At 32.6% G+C, this 20866-nt stretch overlaps 2 protein-coding genes, 1 non-coding gene and 1 pseudogene across 4 annotated transcripts in view; 2 read left to right on the top strand and 2 right to left on the bottom strand.

The window, feature by feature from the left end:
* The first annotated feature begins 2317 nt into the window (after nt 1-2317).
* On the top strand, nt 2318-14509 carry LOC145320023 (uncharacterized). The gene is made up of 13 exons (XM_080162464.1): nt 2318-2396; nt 2949-2994; nt 8176-8211; nt 8560-8638; nt 8919-8992; nt 9781-9859; nt 10282-10570; nt 11088-11218; nt 11587-11635; nt 12026-12138; nt 13076-13167; nt 13759-13869; nt 14375-14509. Exons 1-8 carry the CDS (start codon nt 2329-2331, stop codon nt 11188-11190), a joined length of 774 nt encoding a protein of 257 aa, XP_080018590.1. The 5' UTR covers nt 2318-2328; the 3' UTR covers nt 11191-11218; nt 11587-11635; nt 12026-12138; nt 13076-13167; nt 13759-13869; nt 14375-14509.
* Nucleotides 3630-6999, bottom strand: LOC145320024 (ras-related protein Rab5 pseudogene; annotated as a pseudogene). Its single transcript, XR_013880105.1, has one exon. The product of XR_013880105.1 is annotated as a ras-related protein Rab5 pseudogene (transcript).
* The window catches only part of LOC145320022 (uncharacterized), a 42219-nt gene continuing 35313 nt past the window's right edge, over nt 13961-20866 (bottom strand). The window contains exons 27-31 of the mRNA XM_080162462.1: nt 20741-20817; nt 17452-17486; nt 16810-16883; nt 16048-16123; nt 13961-15097 (exon numbers count right to left, since the gene is read on the bottom strand). Of these exons, the coding sequence (XP_080018588.1) occupies nt 15052-15097; nt 16048-16123; nt 16810-16883; nt 17452-17486; nt 20741-20817 (308 nt within the window). The 3' untranslated portion in view covers nt 13961-15051. The remainder of the gene's footprint in view (nt 15098-16047; nt 16124-16809; nt 16884-17451; nt 17487-20740; nt 20818-20866) is intronic.
* Nucleotides 19879-19965, top strand: TRNASTOP-UCA (transfer RNA opal suppressor (anticodon UCA)). Its single transcript has one exon. It is a non-coding gene; the product is annotated as a tRNA-Sec (tRNA).

Here is a 20866-nt window from a genome sequence, read left to right as displayed (position 1 = left end):
TTTTTCTGGAGAAAATCTGGCGATCGGTGCGTTTGTGTGTGTGTGTTGAAAAATGCGTACTAGGGTAATTATATCATCAAGAATTAATCATTGATCTTTATACAGAAAAAAAAACTTTAAAACGTATTATTTACCCTAGTAATTACTCCGGACGCAAATTAACGCAAATTATTTTATGCTTTTTAAAAAATCAATAAAATAGTATATAATATAAAAAAAATAAACACTTTAATTATCAATTAAGATGCATGCCAATGTAATAATCAATTAAACTTAAGAAAACTAGTCAAAAAAAGTCTTGTAAAGGGGTAAAATAAACGATTTTGTTGACTTTCTCATTTATCATATGTTGAAGTAAAAGCAAAAATTGCAAAATCTACTTAAGGATTTTTTTGATTTTTTAAATTTAACATAGATATTTTAAATGTATGTAATGGCACCTTTCATATAAGCTCATATCATATTGAAACAATATTCGCCCTTTAATTCCCAAAAGTTAGTTCGCCAACGAATAAGAAAACGTTAATATTATAAAACTTTGGGGACTAGGTAATGAACAACCCATTGTTCCCCTCTCTCTCACTCTGGATCATTTCTTAATGTTTCGGGAAGTTTGGTATTGGTCCAGGTAATGTTTAACCTTGTGGATAGGTCATTCACAAGTTTAAAATAATTTCATTTTTTGAGTTTATTTTAAATTCCTTTTTTTTCTTTTTGCGGAAAATCAAAGAATTGCAATAAATTAAATATTATTTTTAAACAGCTTATTTTTTGGTAATTTTATTTACATTTATGCAAAAATGTTAGCATAAATGCAATTAGAAATAGTTATTCACTAGTTTCCTAGTAATTTATGGCAAAATATGGAGATGTCAAGGTCATTACAAATGTTTAAATAAAAAATGTCAATTATTTATCAGAAAATTGGTGATTAAGAAAAAATAAATGCAACAAATCTTTAAAAAAAACCTTACAGTAAAACTCAGGTTTATTGAAGCTACGCAATTTATACACAGTTTGCACAATAAAATTTGAAACGTTTTAAATTGACGTAAATAAAGGACAATTAATAGAAAATAAATTGCAGTGATTTGTCAAGATTAAATAGAAGGATAGACAATGGTTCAAAGTCCTTTTTTTCAAATCAGGTGATTTTTTAGTATTTGCACAACATAATGCAGGTCCCCCCCCCCCCGGGCCTTAACAAATCATCCCTTTTAAATGTACATTTTACATCTGGGGTAAAAAGTTTTGAGGTTCTAGTAAAACATAAAAAAACTACCCCACCCCATACAATCTCATAGGGGGGAGGGGGCCGTTTTGTGCTCGATTAGATAGATATAGAAAAAAAACTAAACGGACCACTATGACGCCTTAAGTTTAAAAGTTTAATTTACTGTTTTAGAGATCTAAATTAACAAACAAACAAAACATCTAAACATAACTTTATTTACAAGTTTACCGTTATTTGGTGCTTATGTATGACAAAGTGGAGAAACGAAACCGAAAGTATAACAGTTATTTTTACGCAGATATAATATTTTCACTTTTCTTTCACTAACATGTCATAAAACTTGCTTGGTTTCATTTTTACTTTATCATAGTTAAGTACATTTTAATAGTGAATAGTGACAACATACATAAAAGTGAAGCTCCAAATTATTGCTCATATTATTGTACCTTGTTTTCATGGGAATCACTGTGCCAAAAATCAGATAAATTGGATGATTATTAGTTGTAAAAAATGTAAAAAAAATAACATGTTTTAAATGGACGTTTGGACTTTCTGTTAAAAGTTAATTATAAATAACTATTACATGAATCTAGTCATACACAGATTGAAATAAATAAGATAATTCTAACGTGTCTATATTAACGATAAGAGCTTTAACGGACAGAACTACCATAATTGTAGAAAAGTTTCGCTTTTAACAATCCTTATAATAAAGTAACAGGATGTGTGTTTGTCTGTCTGTCTGTTAATTTGTACCGAAGGATCTCGCTAACCGCTGAACCAATCGGGTTCTCCTTAACATGGTAGCTTCTCTTAGGTTCCGGGAAGGTTTATAACTATTTTGGGGGAGGGTACCACCACCCTCCCAAGAGAAATCACAAAAAATCGATTTTTTTAACGTGAACGCAACATAGAAATATTATGTATTATTTTTTTTTTAAATCAAACATTTAAAGTGCCATTAGAGGCATCTAGGGGCGTAGCCGCTAGTATACACATAACAGGGAAGCTAATACGTCAGACATCGAACTTAGCTAACTTAATATCGACATAACGATATTTTAATAATCATCTTCTAGAATGAAAAATTAAGAATGAGAAAATGTATAATTTTCCTCGCATTAATCTTACAAAATAAGATTATATCAGCAGATAAATACAAGTAAGTATAAATGGAGAACCCGCGACCTTAGCTCAACACGTAGCGTATCCTCTCGTCGTCGGGGAGGTGATAGGTTCAAATATCTGCCTAACATCGTAACTAAAGACGTTAAAAATGGCTCCCACTGCAGTTATGTAATGTGCGCGATGTAAATTACCATGCCAGTTAGGACGTTTAAGACAAAGATCATGCAATCAAAGATTGCGTTTGGAGGTCTAAAACCTGAAGCCCCCTTATGATCATAAAGTAAAGTTTTCGAAAAGGTGATCCAAAACCTCGGCAAAACTGAAGACGTTAAAAGTAAAACCTGCTTTGATGTGCAAATGAATAGTAATAATTAGGGGAGTGCCTTAGCTATATGTAAACAGTCGCAACTCATATACAATCTAACCAACGCTGTATTAATCGAGAAATAAAAATTGTCTATGAAAAAAATATATGCATTCATATAATAGTAATGATTATACGGTTTGATACTCTTATCCCTAATTATATGCTTATAATACCTTGTCATTACAGGAATCTTAATACATCTATTTTTTATATTTTAAGGAAACCAAAGCCAAAATACGAATATCGTCCATATGAGCATCGAACAGTAAGTTATTTTTATACAATTATCTAAATCCGTAGATTTACTTTCCAGAAGATAAAAATAAGCATAATTATATTTATAATTACATATATTGTATTGCATCTGTATTTACATTGGCAGGTAGGATGTCGCGTGAGCGGTGTTGTCTCGAACTGTTGAAACAAGAGAACTTCTTTGGTTTGTGAAGCAGAACAAAGTACATACATTTAAATTTTTGATGAAGATTCCCTGTATCAATGAGAATCAAGTTTACAATATACTTTATTCGTCAGTATATCAGTCATGCATGAAAAGTCATTTAAATATTTTTATTATTATTTCAGAAAGGTTTTTGTGATTTCTATTCTTCTCTATAATTTGTCTGCTTCTCCTTCCATGAATTTTTAGTGCTTCGCTATTTATGGATGTTGTCATCCTTGTTTTCTGTCTAAGTGGCCATTTACATGTAAATGTTTTTCTTTATCAAACTTTTTGCACGATTAAAAGCAATTTAAGCTAAAAAATAGTATCTACAGTTTAAATTTTTACTTTTTTTCATAGGAAAGTTAATTAAATTTAATGACATGTTATAAAATAACTTTTGGGGACTTTTTCAAGAGTGCAAAAACATATGAAAGTGCTATGTGTAAATATTGTTGTTGTTGTTGAAATGATTTATTCGTTTTACAGAAATAATCATACATCATATAATAAGTAAAATAAGAAAAAAATGATAAATTAGATACGTGTTAGTAAGTTAAGGGTTATGAAATATTTATAACTAACATAAAAAAACTAACTACACAATTAAAATGATAATGTTTGAATTGGTTTGGTGTTCGTGTTTCAGTTTGTTAAGAGTTGATTGGTTTCATTGATAGCAAGCATTTTGGGCAGGAGTAGACTGTGGAGTTGGAGGTTTCCAGTTTAAGCTTACTGGGCATTTTTCGGGACTTACAAAATTGAGGAAAGGTCAAAATTGTAAGGTAGCCTACAAAAAAGGCTACAAAAGTTCTTGCCATGGATTTCTAAATTTCACTTGACGTGTACCGCTCCAAAGCCAGGCGGGTGAAGTTTACCCCATAAAAATGGGGGAGGCTGCAACAGAATAAAAGGGAAACTTATTCCCTTTTCACACACACCAACTAGATATAATAATTAAGCACAATGATTTTAAGCGGGAATTCAAACCTCAGGCGTATATGTGGGAAGGTGAGGGATGGGGTTGAAGGCAGGCAGAAGTTTGTAGGGGAGAGAGGTGGTGAGACTGTCATATTGGTGATGAGGGTGGGGGGCATTTTGGCGGGCAGAATAGGTTGGAGTCAAATTTCCAAACAATATTTAGAATAAAGCAGACAAAGGAAATTAAATGACTCGAAAAAGCTTGAATTGATGAAGCAGGAAAAAAAAGCAGGCAGACAGAAAAATGTTTCTTCTTATCTTCTCCAGTGATGGCAGGAATCGTCTGTGCCCAATTACCAACATTTTCTTCATAGCACCTATCGGAAAACTGCGAAGATTTTATTATGCACTCATAACAAAGAATATTGACACAATTAGCGCGCGTAGGGGATAGAGCGCCACACATGCGTGTTGCTCTCTCCGCATCCTAAAGCAGACTGATGTGTAAATATAAAATAAAATTTACTTAGACTTTGGTATGTATTTGTGGTATTTCTTCAAACACTAGATATGTCAAACAGTAGATGCGACAAACGCTAGACAGACAAACAGTAGATGCGTCAAACGCTAGACAGACAAACAATAGATGCGTCAAACACTAGACTACGACAAACAGTAGAATTTTCAATTTCGCGACAAACAGTATAATTTTTAATTTCGCGACAAACAGTAGAATTTTTAAAGTGCGACAAACACTAGAAGCGACATATGCTAGAATTTAAACTTAAAGAATATTCATAGATTTTTTCGTTCATAGATACTTAATTTATTTCACTATCAATGCCGGGATCTAATGGGATAAGATAATGGCCTAAAAATCTATGTACATTCCCTAAAGCGCAAAGTTAGTGGTTGAAACGTTTGAAAACTCAACTTATTAAACCAACCAATCAAAATTCATTAAAGTACCAAAAGTTTCTTAGCATACGAATGAGAAAACTTTCTTATAAAACTTTTGAACCCCCCCCCCCCCAACCTCATTTTTGACCCCCTCCACCAAAATAGTTATAAACCTTCCCGGGACCTATGAGAAGCTACCCTGTTTAGGAGAATCCGATCAGTTCAGCGGTTAGCAAGATCCTTAGGTACAGACAAACAATCATCCTTTTACTTTATTAAAAGGATAAATTCTAGCGTTTGTCGCCTTTAGAAAAAATCTAGTGTTTGTCATATTCTAGCGTTTGTCGCATTCTAGCGTTTGTCGTATCTAGCGTATGTCATATCTAGGGTTTGTCTGTCTACTGTTTGTCTGTCTAGCGTTTGTCGCATCTACTGTTTGACATATCTAGGGTTTGATGCAGTACCGTATTTGTAAAGTAGGTTATAAATATACGTAGCAACCATCTAGTTAATATTAACAAGGATGTTATTATTCATAATATCTTAGCTCACTTGTAATTTAAACATTCGTGAAGTCTTGATAATAAGTTGTGCTGATAGTTTATGGAGAGTTGCTGAGTCAAATAGGTCTTTTTATTGTCACCGAACATTACTTTAATCAAGTTAGATCTGATGCTCTGAGCTTGGTATGAATGATAGCAGTGAAATATTTTGGTCTGGGTAGGTCATGATGGTGAATGGCTCGTTGGGTAGTTTTTTTTTATTAATACCTTATCTATTGCAGCAATTTCCCATCTTGTTGTCCTCCGTGTTGTTAGACTGGGTAAGGCAGGTACCCCCAGTGGCCTGACCGCCGGAATCTCCTTGCTTCAGAAGCTTCTGGGCGATGGCTAAGAAAATGTTGTTCACATTCAATTTGGTCTTAACACTGGTTTCCATGAACAAAAGTCCATTGTCTTCTGCATACGTAGAAGCCTTCTCATACTCAACCACCCTATTTGATGTTAGATCAGCCTTATTTCCAGCCAAAGCAATCACTATATTTGGACTTGCTTGTTTCTGGAGTTCTTTCACCCATGTCTTTGCCCTCTCAAATGTGTCTGTGTTGGAAATATCATAAACAACTATGGCAGCCTGAGCACCTCTGTAATACATGGGGGCGAGGCTGTGGTATCTCTCCTGTCCTGCAGTGTCCCAAATTTGAAATTTAACTGTGGTATCATCAAAAAATACTGTTTTACTTAAAAACGCAGCTCCAATTGTTGAATTAAATTCCTGAAATTCAAGTTTGTCGAACACTTCTTTGACAAATCCAAAAACTAAAGATGTTTTTCCTACGGCTGATTCACCTAACAAAACAAGCTTAATTTGACAAATATTGGTCAGTGCTCCGCCGGGTCTCTGTCCAGAAGCCATTTTGCCTCTTAGTGAAGTGAATCAATCAAACTTAGCTTGGTCAGTTTAAACATTTAACTTGGTGAGTCTAAACAAGCTAGGTCAGTTTTTAAACATAGCTTGGTCAGTTTTTAAACATAGCTTGGTCAGTTTTTAAACTTAGCTTGGTGAGTTTAAACATTTAACTTAGTGAGTTTAAACATTTAACTCTGTGAGTTTAACCAAGATTGGTCAGTTTTTTAACATAGCTTGGTCAGTCTTTAAACATAGCTTGGTCAGTTTAAACATTTAACAGCGAGTCTAAACAAGCTAGGTCAGTTTGTAAACATAGCTTGGTCAGTTTTTAAACTTAGCTTGGTGAGTTTAAACATTTTACTTGGTGAGTTATATCATTTAACTTGGTGAAATTAAACATTTAACTTGGTGAGTTTAAACATTTAACTTAGTGAGTTTAAACATTTAACTCTGTGAGTTTAAACAAGCTTGGTCAGATTTTAAACATAGCTTGGTTAGTTTTTAAACATAGCTTGGTCAGTTTCTAAACATTGTTTGGTCAGTTTTTAAACTTAGCTTCATGAGTTTAAACTTAGCTTGGTCAGTTTAAAAAATAATAATGATTAAACATAAAATAAATATAAAAAAACACAAAGCAATAAGTCTACTGCGAATTACAGACTGAATCAACTATTTGATAAAGTTGATAATAGATATTTATCACATTGTATTATAGACAGCACTCCACGGATAGTAGAAGTAAAAATCATAAGATTATTATTTGCAGTTTTGTTAGCTTCGAGGGGCTTAAGGCCTTATGCTAACAAAATTGAAATCAACAGTATGATTTGATTTGATTTTTTTTTGTAGAATAATTGTCTGTATTGCAACGATATACATGATTTTCAGTATGGCAGAGAACCAGTTCTAATCCAGCGGATATTAATCGGTTTTGAAGCCATAATGGAATATCATTACCAAAATTTTGTCTTATCATAGCTTTGCATTTCTAAAGACGTCAACAGTTATGATTAATTGTTACTATTTTTGATTATAGCAATTCTACTTAACAAACTATTCAACTGCAAGACCACCAATATCTGTTAGCTAACCGTCACTAATATTTATATAACGCCAGAACTAACACTCCATTTAAAACCGAAGCTTTTTTATAATTAGAGTCGACCCGTATTTACTTCCGTCCTTAACAGAAAGCTCGTATTGGTAATTTAGGCATGTTAGAGCTGTCCTATCAATTTTAAACTTTAAAATGTCCGTACATCCATTTAAAACATTTTTGACAACCATTTTTTATGAGTTTTAATTATCCTATTCATCTTGGAATACTGATTCCTGGGACAACAAAGTAAAATTTTATAAGCGAATCATCTCTATAATCAAGTTTAAAAATTGAAGTATGTCTTTAAACAATATACAGTGTTTTAGCAGTTTTGCAACAAATCTATTTACAATTTTGTCCAGTCTTATACAATTAATTTCTGCTAATTCAATTCTGACACTCTTCAGGTGTTTATGTACGTTAATGTACCATTTCAGAGCTTCGCTTCTATGGAAGTTTTCATCCTAGTTTTTTTTATGCAAGGCATTCGTAATTGTGTTTTTAATGTGTCATATATGACTTTAATACAAGGATAAGACAATGGCAATTTAAACAACATTCTTGATAAGGTACCATACAAGTTTATTAAATTTTTTAAATCAGGTGAATTTAAGACATCAAATAGAAGGCATAAGTTTTTATGAAAACTAATCTTGTTTGCTTTTTACTTTCAGAACACAGAAATCAACTTTTGTCCATCTCCTCCAAAGGCAATGGGTCTATCCTCCTATAAAAGTAACAGAATGTCTATGTGTCTGTTTTTTCTGTCTGTGGGTCTGCCCTATAAAAATTTTATTCTTTCTTAAATTAAAAGAGTATAAGAAGAGCCTTTGTTTAAATTTTTAATTTTATTTGGTCGATAAGATTTTAATTGAAGTTGTCGTTACTGACAAATAGTCTAAAATCATACAAGGAACTACAGTTTATATGAAGCTTCCATAAAATGAATAAGAAAAAAATCCTTACTACTTTATGCAATAGAATTATCATAGTTTTATGTTGGTATAAAAACAACACAAAAGTTCGATATTGATGAAATAGACTTCTAAAACTGACAGGCACCTGGAGGACTAACCTCTTCAGTGTGGGGGTATATGACCGCTGGGGTTGTGGCCTCTACTGTAGCTGCTAATCTAGGTCTGCAGTGTTCATACAAATTATTTAAATCTTGACTTAAATAAATAGCAATTTTTTATTATTTGTTAACATAAAAACTTTGGATATGTTTTAAAAATTATTAGGTCGTGCGTCCGAACGTTACAAACAATAATCTACAAAAGGGGTAATTTATTTATCATCATTTGGGTATACATAAGTTTATCCCTAATGGTCCCTGCTAACATTTCACCTATCTTTTCTTGTCCTTGCTGCGCTACTTAATTGAACATAATTGTATGAACACTTTTCTGTGGTCTAGTTGCCAATGCTAACTCAAACAATAACAATAATAACAACAATGAGAATAATGATAACAATAACAGCAATAATCAGGTCAGTAAGAATTCGGATTATCAGAGGAATACTTTTCCAGTATGGCTTTGAATCCGATTTATATTTGATGGATTAGAACTGGTTCTCACCCATACTAAAATCATGTACAGCATCGTATTATAGACAATTTATATATTACAGAATATTCAAATAAAAATCATAAAATTTAAAACCTTTGGGGCTAACAAAACTGGTCTTAATCTCGCAATTTTTCATTTTAATATCCGCGGAAAGCTGTCAATAATACGCTGTAACAAACAACAGAATTAATTTTTTTTAAATTTATTGTCAAAGGTTTCGTGATTTTTGTTCTTAGAAATTCCCTTTTTATCTGCCCTCCTAATATTATTTTAGATTTATTTCACCTTTTGGCTATACTTTATTCGTGGCTGTACTGAAAAATGATGTATAGTATTGGATTATAGAAAAATGAAATATTCAATAGCAATCACAATATCTCTACCTGTCGGGGCCAACATGCCTGTAGCTTACTTATTACATGGATAAAATATGAAGAAATTATGAACACAGTCTAACAAATAATATGGCCATATTGTTCATACACTGAATTCCTATTGGTCCATCTAGTGATTATTCATCTATATGTTATATATTTATTATGTAGAATGTTGCCAACAGTGCTAATAGTAACATGCAGATATATATTTATTATGTAGAATGTTGCCAACAGTGCTAAAAGTAACATGCAATATATATTTATTATGTAGAATGTTGGCAACAGTGCTAATAGTAACATGCAGATGAATTAAATTATATTTATTATGTAGAATGTTGCCAACAGTGCTAATAGTAACATGCAGATGAATTTGATTGTTCCTGGTAAAAGAAGTTTTCAAACTTTAACAGGTAAAAATTTATAACAGAATTGATCTCTGTATGCGTGTCTGAACCTAAGAATATCGCTAACCGCTGAACTGATATGGTTCTCCTTTACAATATAGCTTCTCTAAGGTCCTGGAAAGATGCATAACTATTTTGGGGGAGGGTATGACATTGACCACCCTCCGAAAGAAATCACCTCTAAAAAAAATAATCTCTTCCCTCTCAATTTTTTTTACTTTTTAAAGCAATATATTTCAAAGGGAAGCTTTTCTATTTGTAATGATGGTCCATATATCTTTAAAATTTCAACCTTTCGTTCATTTAGATTATGTTTTATTTGATAAATTATCTAGATAGTTTTTTGGATGATGATTCATACGTCCATAGATACAATGCTTTTTGCGATTTAATTTTATTATCAAGTATTTTGTTTGTTTTATTTTCAGATAACCTAAAGAAAATATTGGAACAAATACCGATCAGTGAATCAATTGTGAAAAAAATTATCAAAACCATTTATCTTAATACACAGTGTTATCAATCAGGAAAAGAATTGGAACATTTAAATAGTGATAGACCAGATGAGATTATTGATGACATAGCTGTCATTAATGAAACATTAGATAAAGTTAATGATGAGAATACAGTGGAAAAGATCCTGAACATCTACTTTGGACTAATTGTCGCGGATTTTACTCAAGATTCTGAGATAGAAAATTTTATTTTTGATTACAGGTTAATTGTTTACTTTTTGAGGCTTTACCTCAAAGTGCCTTGCGATCACTAATCAGTAGACCTTACCCCCCCAACCCCTCCCTGTTTATTTCAGAAGTTTAAGGCTGAAAATTAATTGCATGTAGTGATCACTTTTAACTATCTTCCCCCACACCGTTATTTTTAAAATAGATTGAATATAAAAGGGGTATGAGTTGGTTTATCGTATGTTTGTTTATTCTTTTAGGCCAGGTTAGGTTATTTTATATTTGGTATTGGGTAGTCCTGCAGTGTTATGGCACGGCAGGTATTTGCCTCGTAGGGTTTAGGCATATGAAAAAAATACTACCGATCTCTCTTTATTTTCATTTAAAAGATAGGGGGGGGGGGGGGTATCAGAGCTCACCATGGTATGCAGGCACCCCCTCGCGTTTATTATTTAGCTATTTTTTATGGTTTTATCATTTATTAGAATTGAAAAACTCATAATAAAGCTATTCTATTAAAAACTTAATATTATTTCACTTATTTTTTTCAGTGAAAATGGAAGTTCAGAGGTGTGCAAGGATTCTTCTTATACTTTTCTCAGTGATATGCTCAACCTTCCCAAAGAGACAAATAAGACTACCATCCAGCAATAAAGTCAAATATATGCCAATTGATTATAAGGTGATTGTTCAGAAGTTTTATATTCACGTTTTATTATTTGTTGGCTCATAAGCTTTGGCAACTTAAAAGGAATTTTGATTGATTGGTTCCAAACTAGTAGTGTCCAAACTTGCCAACCAATAATTTTAATCAAATTAAGGTGTAATTTTGTTTTCATCATTGTGGTTGTATATTAATTTATTATTGGTTGTTGTTTTGAAGATTCTATACAGTTGACTTTGTTGGTCTTTTATAAAGTATTTGTAGACTTAATTCCAATTAATAATGAGGTCAAGTATCTAACGTTGGGTACTCTTCTTAGTTTGTTAATCAGAACTTGCAATGTCAAAACTTTTCAACCAATAATTTCATAATAGTCTTTTTTTAAGGAGAATATTTCTGTGTGTCCACCCCCTTCTACATCTACTTCTGGTGGGGGTAAGTAATATTTTTTTGTAGCACAGGTTCTTCCGTTTGACCTTCCGTAGGTTAGGGATCATTTAATATACATACATTCTGGAGACAGCGCAAAATGGCACCAAAAAAATGACGTCATACGATAAAAATAACCAATGAGAGGCGAGAATTACCATTGGTCAATTACAATGTATACTGGCCTCTCATTGGAAAACTGTATTTTATGACGTTATTTTTTTGGTTCTATTTTGCGCTGTCTCTACATTCTGAATGCATTTAATCAACGATTGGTGCCAGAAAGAGCTATTTTATTTCAAAAAAATATTAACTAAGTCTTGTCTCATAATTCTTCTTTATTTGTATTTATTTTTCAAATTTTCTATGAATCTAATAATTAGTGAAAATATTCAGGCTTTAATGTATGGACCTTTATGACAGCAGCTGTGGTAGCAACAACAATTGCTGGCAACGTGGTGACTAATGTGAATAACAACAATAATAACAACAACAACAATAATAACCAGGTAACAAATCAGATTTGATAACAAGGACGACTTTGTCTTATATGAGGGAAGTAAAGTGCCTTATTAGTTGAAAATAGGGAAGGGTAGTTTTTTTTTACTTTAGGTGAGATTAGGTTATACTGGGTAGCCCTGCAGGGTTATGACATCGCATGTATAGGCTCCGCAAAGTTACAACACCCTACAGGGGTTAAGCATAGGGAAAAAAACTATCATGCCTCCTAATTTTCAATTTATTTTAAAAACGTGTTTAATTTTATTATATACTAGATTACAATAATTTTTAAAAGCGAAGCTTTTCTATAATTAGGGTCTGTCCGTACGTCCGTCCGAGATAGATAGCTTTTATTCGTTAATCTAGGCATGTTATAATTGTCCTATCGATTTCAAACTTTGCATGATGATTCCTGTAGTAGTTAGGTACGATTTAAAAAGCATAGCAACTCTATAATCATTACCAGAATGTCCGTACGTCCATTTTAAACATGTTGATTTTTCTAATTTTTTAATAGCAAATTTTTATGTGATCTAATTATCCGTTTGATCTGATTTTTGGTATATTGATTCCTGGGACAACAAAAAACAATATTTTAAGCGAAGCAAGTCTATAATCAAATCCTAAAAATGTAAGTATGTCCATAAACTCAATAAACATTATCCTGTATCAAGAAGTTTTTCAACAAATTTACTTACAATTTTGCTTCGACTCTTATACTTTTATATTCTGATAATTCAGTTTAGACACTATACAAGTGTTAATGTCCGTTTGTCCTACCGTTTCAGTGCTTCGCTTTTATGGATGTTGTCATCCTTGTTTGTTTGTTCTTTAAGATGCTATTCATTTTAACTCATTTTCCAAGACCTATCAATGATTTTGTAGATTCAATGTCATTATTAGAATAGCGTTTATTTAAAGATCTAAGGAAGAGATAAATTTTAGGACAGCCTGAACAGTAACAATCAGAATGTGTTCAACAACGCCAACTCAAATATGAATATGAACATGGTTATGATGGCAATGGGTAGATCCAGGTATAATTCTTGACCTCTTGGGGGCTCGCTCACACGGGGCTCGGGAGTAAAAGTCCTATCTAACCCATCTTGAACAAACGCGCTTAATCACCAAGGGTATTAAGTGAGGTAACACCCATTAGACAACCAACTCTTTGATTGCACACCTTTGTCTAGAAGTCCTAACTGTGCATGGTAATTAGTTGCGACATTAGAGTAAAACACTAGAGGGAAAAAGGTTTAAATAATAATCTCCCCATCGCAGTGTCATTGTGCCAACCCTCTATTGGGTCATTGAAAAGCATACAATGGTGTCGCTTATATTAACACAGCCAAGTAACAGAAAATAATTTGGAAGCAGGCGTAAAGGGTCATTGAAAAAGGAAGTGAGGTAGTTATCTGTATAATAGGTCTGTTGTTGCGACACATTCATGAATTATCACTAAGTATAAAAAGTTGGGAAATTTACCTTATTTTTAATCTATTTCAGAGAAAATGGTAGTTGGGGGGGGGGGGGGAGGGGGGGTTTACATATGATTAGGTACTTTGAGGGTTGAGGCAAACCACCGCGTTTTTCCTAAAATTGTTTTATGCTAATTGATTCTTTTTTAGTGAAAAATCAAGTTTACTGAATACAATAATGAAATGGAAAGAAACTAAATCGTGTATCCTGCAGGCAGCCTGTCTGGCAGCCAAACAGTCAATTCCAGATAAAATTATCAGGTAATTAATTGAAAACAAGGATAATAAAATTCATAAGTAGCGCAGCATGAGCATTTTTTTCTGCATTAAAATAAACGCTTGTAAATAATTGTTAATCTGTAAAATTACATTTTATTAGGATTTTACATTTATATTATAATAATTGAATTTTAAGTTATATCTTTTACAATTAAAATTATACAATATACAAGCTTATAAAATAATAATATTTATTTGGTGTGCTTTTACTCTCGCATTTGCGAAAGTGTATGCACACCATACCATTTCAATGGATATACATTACGTGGATATTGTAACAGGGATATCTTTATCGTCAATTTAGGTTGCTAATAAAGCAATCTGATATTGGTCAATACGTTACTCCATTGGTCAGGGATAGGATGGAGTAAAGTCTTTCGTGTGGGAGGATATCGTTATATTTGCCAACTAAAAGAATGATTTTATTGGAGTAGGAGAAAATCTGATGCAATATCCAAGTATATGTACACATCCATTATTATTTCAGTCTTGAGGCTCTGCTATTGTACGACGACATTTATGACAACCTTTCATTGGAGGAGGCTATACATGGTATTAATGAGAAAAATTGCTCCAATTTTGATTGTTTTTTACTTTAATAATTAAATCAAGGATACTGAGATAGGACAATGGCACATAAATTAATCTATCTACAACCTCTTAAGTATAAAAAGAGAAAACATAAATAATTAAAAGTGTCTCTTTGTAATTTTGCCATTTTAACTAAGCTAAGACATAAATATTTGCTATTTTGTACTAAATATTGTCCTATAGCTGTATTCCTCAAAAATTTTTATATAAAAAATGAAAATTTTACAATTATTTCACTTTAAAAAAAAACATTGTTTTAAATATATGATTAATAAAATATACATTAATTCTTATAAACTATACATTATCAGTAGCGCAGCCACTCTATAAGTAGGGTATGTCTGTCAAACTTCATCTAAATCTAATATTGTAAACTTTAATTGCACTATTTATATAAATAATTATCCATAATAATATTATTACATAGTAATTTGACTTAAAACTATCAATACAGAATATTTTAGCTAGTCCACGGAAACGCAAATTAAAATTACTGATCAAGTCATTTTTTGGCTTGGAAATCCGTTCTTTCAGAGTAAACCCGAAGGTAATGAGAGTATTTTGAGATTAATTTTAACTACTTGATGAAGCTGTGTCCATTCCATATGGCAATACTCTTCTGAAACATTCAAAAATAAAAAAATTGTTACAAAATTTTGATGTCTTACTGATATGTCCTCAAAGATTTTTAATTAAATTCGTCTTTTTATAAGTGAAGCTTTCTACATTCTAGGGTAGGTCCGTCCGTACGACCGTCCGTAACGGATAGCTCTTATCATTAATTTAGGCATGTTAGAATAAACAAAATAACCACAATCAGACAGATAAAATTATTTATGGGACTCAAAGCTTTTTATAGTGCCTATGAAAAATGACATCATACTGGCCTACCATTGGTCAATTTAAATGAATATAGGCCTACCATTGGTAATTAAGTCTGTGTATTGGCCTATTATTCATCATGGTACTGTATGACGTCATTTTTATAGGCACTATAAAGTACTTCATGGGGCATTACTAGTTTGGGACAATAAGGACGATTAGTGGGGCAAATATTTTTTAAGAATCCACCTCTGAAGTTTTGAGGCCCCACAAGATAACCTGGTTATAAGACTTTGGGCACAAATATATTTTGGAGTGCAATGTGCCCTACCTGCCTGCCTGTCTTATACTTACTTGACTGGTTCCTCCTCTCTGCTACAACATATTCTATGTGCCCTGTACCCTCCCCCCTGCCTGCCTCACTTATACTTACTTGACTGGTTCCTCCTCTCTGCTACAACATATTCTATGTGCCCTGTACCCTCCCTCCCTGCCTGACTTATACTTACTTGACTGGTTCCTCCTCTCTGCTACAACATATTCTATGTGCCCTGTACCCTCCCCCCTGCCTGCCTGACTTATACTTACTTGACTTGTTCCTCCTCTCTGCTACAACATATTCTATGTGCCCTGTACCCTCCCTCCCTCCCTGCCTGACTTATACTTACTTGACTGGTTCCTCCTCTCTGCTACAACATATTCTATGTGCCCTGTACCCTCCCCCCTGCCTGCCTGACTTATACTTACTTGACTGGTTCCTCCTCTCTGCTACAACATATTCTATGTGAGAGTCTCAGTGTAAACCAATAGATTATTTCAACACCTAGCAAAAATTATGTTTTTATAGCCAGTTGTCCGCAATTACATAAATAAGTTATTGATACCACCAAATTTTATTTTTTAATTACTGAAATTTAATTTAGATCATTAAGCTGTTATTTTTTTTAAATGCACGTGATAATTAGAATAATTTAGTAAAGAAAATAAACTAGAAAGCTAAAGACAGACTGAACTGACACTGCTACTTATAGAGTAGCTTCACAACTAAAATTAATTTTTAAAATGTTTGATAAAAATGATCTTTTGATATATTTGGTATCAAATAATTTAGCAGAGAGTACTAAATAGAAAGCTAACGATAGACAGACTTACAGACATGTAGAAAGGATACTAACACTTATAGAGTAGCTTTAATACTGTAATATAATTGGTGGAAAACAAGACCGACAACTTACATAACACACAAAGACTGCAACGAATAGTTATTATCTATTTATATAAAATACACTTTGCTGCAAGTCGTATATAAAACAATTTACAGAATTTTCATTATTATTTTAAAAACGCATGGCATTACAGGCAAACGGACCAAGAAGATCTAATAAGGACAGCAAATTTTTTCTCAAAAAAAAATCAGCCTTCTACCTCAAATATTTCCCAATAAGAATGGGTAAAGTAAATTATAGAGTGACTTCGCCACTAACAAATATATCTGGATTGAAGATGTACCTGACAACAAGCTGAAACCAATGCAGAGACCCAAAACTCCGCCAATTTGGCCAACAAAATCAACCCATGTCATCCTTAAAAATGTAATTTTTTTCCTCAAGAATCTTAAGAGATAAGACAATGAACGATGAATTGATAACACCTCCTATTATGATAAACATGAGAATCCCTACTTTAGATAAAAACTATTGGCTGAAAAGTTTCTACTTACCAATCAAGATTTGAAAAAATTCTGTGTGAAATATTGAAAAATGAATGAGAGAACGTGATAATAAATCTTTTGAAGGCCAGAAAATTTATAATTTATGGCGCTTTTTCTTCCTGACTTTTAGGCTTAAAAAATACTGATAAAAGCATTACCAATAATAGTTAAAATGCAGTTATAATGATTACTAGCAGCTACGCCCCTAGAAGCCTCTAGAGGCATTTAAGGAAAAGTCAACCCCCCACTTTTAATTTGAGATTTTAAAAAAAGCAATTTTGTAATGGGAGTGTGGAGATACCCTCCCCTAAAATAGTTAAATACCTTCCTAAAACCTATAAGAAGCTTTACTGTAAAGGAGAACCAAATCGGTTCAGCGGTTAGCGAGATCCTTCACGTCATACAAAAAAGCTTACTATACTTTATACAATAGGATTTACCTTAGTGATCTTCTGTATTGAAAAACTGTTGGTTCCTAGAATAAAAATTATTTTATTTATTGGCGTGCGAATGACAGCAGGGAGGGAGGGGACATTTAACTTTTTGATACACTAGTCCCCAAAGTTTATGATAACGTTATCTTATTTGTTAGACCATCAACTTTGGAGACTTTTGTTGAATTTTGATTAGCTGGTTCATTAAGTTGAGTGTCCAAACATTTCAACCACTAATTGAAATCTATGGAAGGGATGATTTTATTTATCATTATGAGGGATGTACATCAATTTATCGGCCATTGTCTTATCCCTTTAGTTCCTTGGAATGGAAGGCAATTGCTCATACCCACACTTGGCCAATGGGTTTTTAATCTTAAACGTTTTTATGCAGTTCAAATTGACCTCCCCCCCCCCTTCTGTGACATCACTCTCTTCCACCCCCTTTGAGGGATGTAATTATGATTGGTTTAAACTTTAATCAATACTCTGTTTTTTAGTAGCGAAGCTACTCTATAATTCACTTTGTCCGTCCGTCAGTCAGTCAGTCAGTCAGTCCGTCAGTCCGTCAGTCCGTAACGCTATGGGGGAAATGGGATTTACTCAGCTCCTATAAAAGATAGAATGCTGAAATTTTTTGACAACATTCCCATTATTAAGGAGCACAATTGACTATAAAACATCATTTGCGGTCGGACCGATTTTTAGCAGGTTTTAGGCTATTTTTATATTTTTCACATTTTTCTCCATATCTTCAGTGTTTATGGTCCGATTTTCAAAATTTTTTCAGTTACAGATATCAAAATTAAATTTCCTGTCGTTTAAAGAAACAATCATGAAGGCCAGACTGCCTTTTTAGCAGGTTTTAGGCTATTTTTATATTTTTCACATTTTTCTCCATATCTTCAGTGTATGGTCCGATTTTCAGAATTTTTTCAGTTATAGATATCAAAATTAAATTTCCCGTCTTTTAAAGAAGACAACCATGACGGCCAGACTGCCTTTTCAGCAGGTTTTAGGCTGTTTTTTTTATATTTTTAACATTTTTTTCCATATCTTCAGTGTTTATAGTCCGATTTTCAAAAATTTTTCAGTTATAGATATCAAAATTAAATTTCCCGTCTTTAAAGGAAATAACCATGACGGCCAGACTGCCTTTTTGGCAGGTTTCAGGCTATTTATAAAAATATTTAACACTTTTTTCCATATCTTCAGTGTAGGTATATGGTCCGATTTTCCAAATTTTTAAAGTTGTTAAGGATTTGAAAACAACCATGGCGGCCAGACTGCCTTTTATCAGGTTTTTGGCTATTTTTATATGTTTTACATATTTCCCAAGATCTTTGTTTATTTTGATCCAATTTTTAAACTTTTATGGGATATCAGTATCAAAATAATTTTTCCCATTGTTATGAGCATCTTTAATATAATTTACTTTGACCATCGTCATCATACAAAATAAAACAAGGTTTCATATTTATTTTATCCAATAAATCTATTCTTGATTTTAGTAAAAACCTTTTAAATCTACCTGTACGTATTCCCATCTACGATTTTTTGTGCTTCGCTACTTATGGATGTTGTCATCCTTGTTTTACTTCGATTGCTCTTCCTCCATCTATAATACAAAGTAGCTTGTCCGTCTGTCCGTCCCTTAAGATCTCGGTAACCACTGAACCGGTCGGATCCTAATCTTCAGGGAATATACCTACTTGTCCTGTTGTGGTTTTAGGCTATTTTCTTTGCAGGTGGTACACCCCCAACCCCCCAAAAATAAAAAATTACCTCCCCCCAATTTTTAAAAAAGTATTTTAAATTAGTGGTGCAAATCCAGTAGTATTTTTCTTAATTACCTCTTGGGGCAAAGCCCCTAGAGGCTAGGGACGAAACCGCTAGTGATTATGCATAATGCATAATAAATTGTTTATTAAATAACAAAATCGTTTAAATCTTACGCATTGACTTGAAATATTTTATAATTAAAAGATAAGCAATTTATGCATTTTTTCAAGTATTAAATTAAAATAAATTCTTAATCTTATTATTTTAAATTTACTTTCTAGGATATTCAAATATCAAAAAACAAAAGTTTCATTTAAACGATAAAAATTTTTTTTTTTATTTTGTTGATACTGTAATGTGTAACAATGCACACTTTTTGTATTTGTTAATGTTAGTTCAACCAAATCGCCGCTTGGTGTCTCACTATAAACTTTTAACAATTTCTTAGTTTTCTCTAAGTTTTATCTTTTACAGCCAAAAAAATTATTTTATTTTAACTGAAAAACAAGATTTAAATGTATTTTGATGCCATAGTTAATCTAAATTATTAGTTATTGCTATCATTTTGGTATAAAACTAGTTATAGTAAATGGTCAATGAGAGTTATTATGAAAAGTTTGAATGTATTCATGTTTAAGTTTGTGATTTAATGTCCAGATGACCTTCAGTGGTCTGGGGTGCAGGCTTCAAACCTGTAGGCGTCGAGAGGCGCAGTGGTTCGATTCCACCTCCTGGGCGAGAGTAAAATTAAGTTTTATACGAATTAATAAAGTAGTAAGAATTTTGTTGGCTTTAGCTTAATTTTTAAATAAATACGGATCCAATTGAGTTCTTCATTTTATAGAGGTTTCACATTGATCCCGGGCTATTTTATTATCAAATTTGAGTCTTTAAAATAGTTTCTTTACTACCCATTCGATACAGATCTTCTAAATGCTTGGGACACAAACGGTGTAGTACTTAAAAGCTTCTTTTTTGATAATACATAAGCAGTTTTCAAAACATAGTCTTCATCAACTTATCTTTATACTAAAGTAACAGGATGTCTGTACCGCTAACCGCTGAACGTAACGAATTTTTTTACGTAGAGTCTTGAACGCAACATGAAAGGTTACGTATTTTTTTTAAATAAAAACATTTAAAGGCCTTTAGTTATTATATGAAAGGGTTGGAGGAGGAGGCGGGCAGCTTAATGACCAAAAAAACAATCAAATGTTTTTATTATTTTGAAATAAATTAACAGCAAAGCTAGGGTAATTTTCAGTTGTTTCTTTCATACTTAGGTCAGGTTAGGGTAGGTTATATTTGATACTGGATAGCCCCACTGGGTTTGGCATCGATGTTATAGGCCACGTAGAGTTAGATACCACCTCAAGGTTTAGTCATAGAAAACAATCTTCTCCCACCCTCCCCCCCCCCCTTTACTTTCAATTTATTTTTAAAATGAGGGGAGAGGCGTTCTGTGCACGATATGTACTTTGAGGGAAAGCACAAATTGTTGCAACTCATTTACCTGGAAAAAGAAATGAACGACCGCAATATCTTTTTCAAATGCATTGTACGTAGCACTCTTCTCATCCTCATATAATTCTAAATAGAAAACAAGGATGAAAACATCCATAAAAGCGAAAGACAAACG

Source organism: Acartia tonsa, chromosome 5 (assembly GCF_053477335.1).
Source record: "Acartia tonsa isolate MP-2025a chromosome 5, ASM5347733v1, whole genome shotgun sequence".
NCBI lineage: Eukaryota > Metazoa > Arthropoda > Copepoda > Calanoida > Acartiidae > Acartia > Acartia tonsa.
The sequence above is the reverse complement of the archived record's forward strand: the minus strand, read 5'-3'. Positions and strand labels throughout refer to the sequence as shown.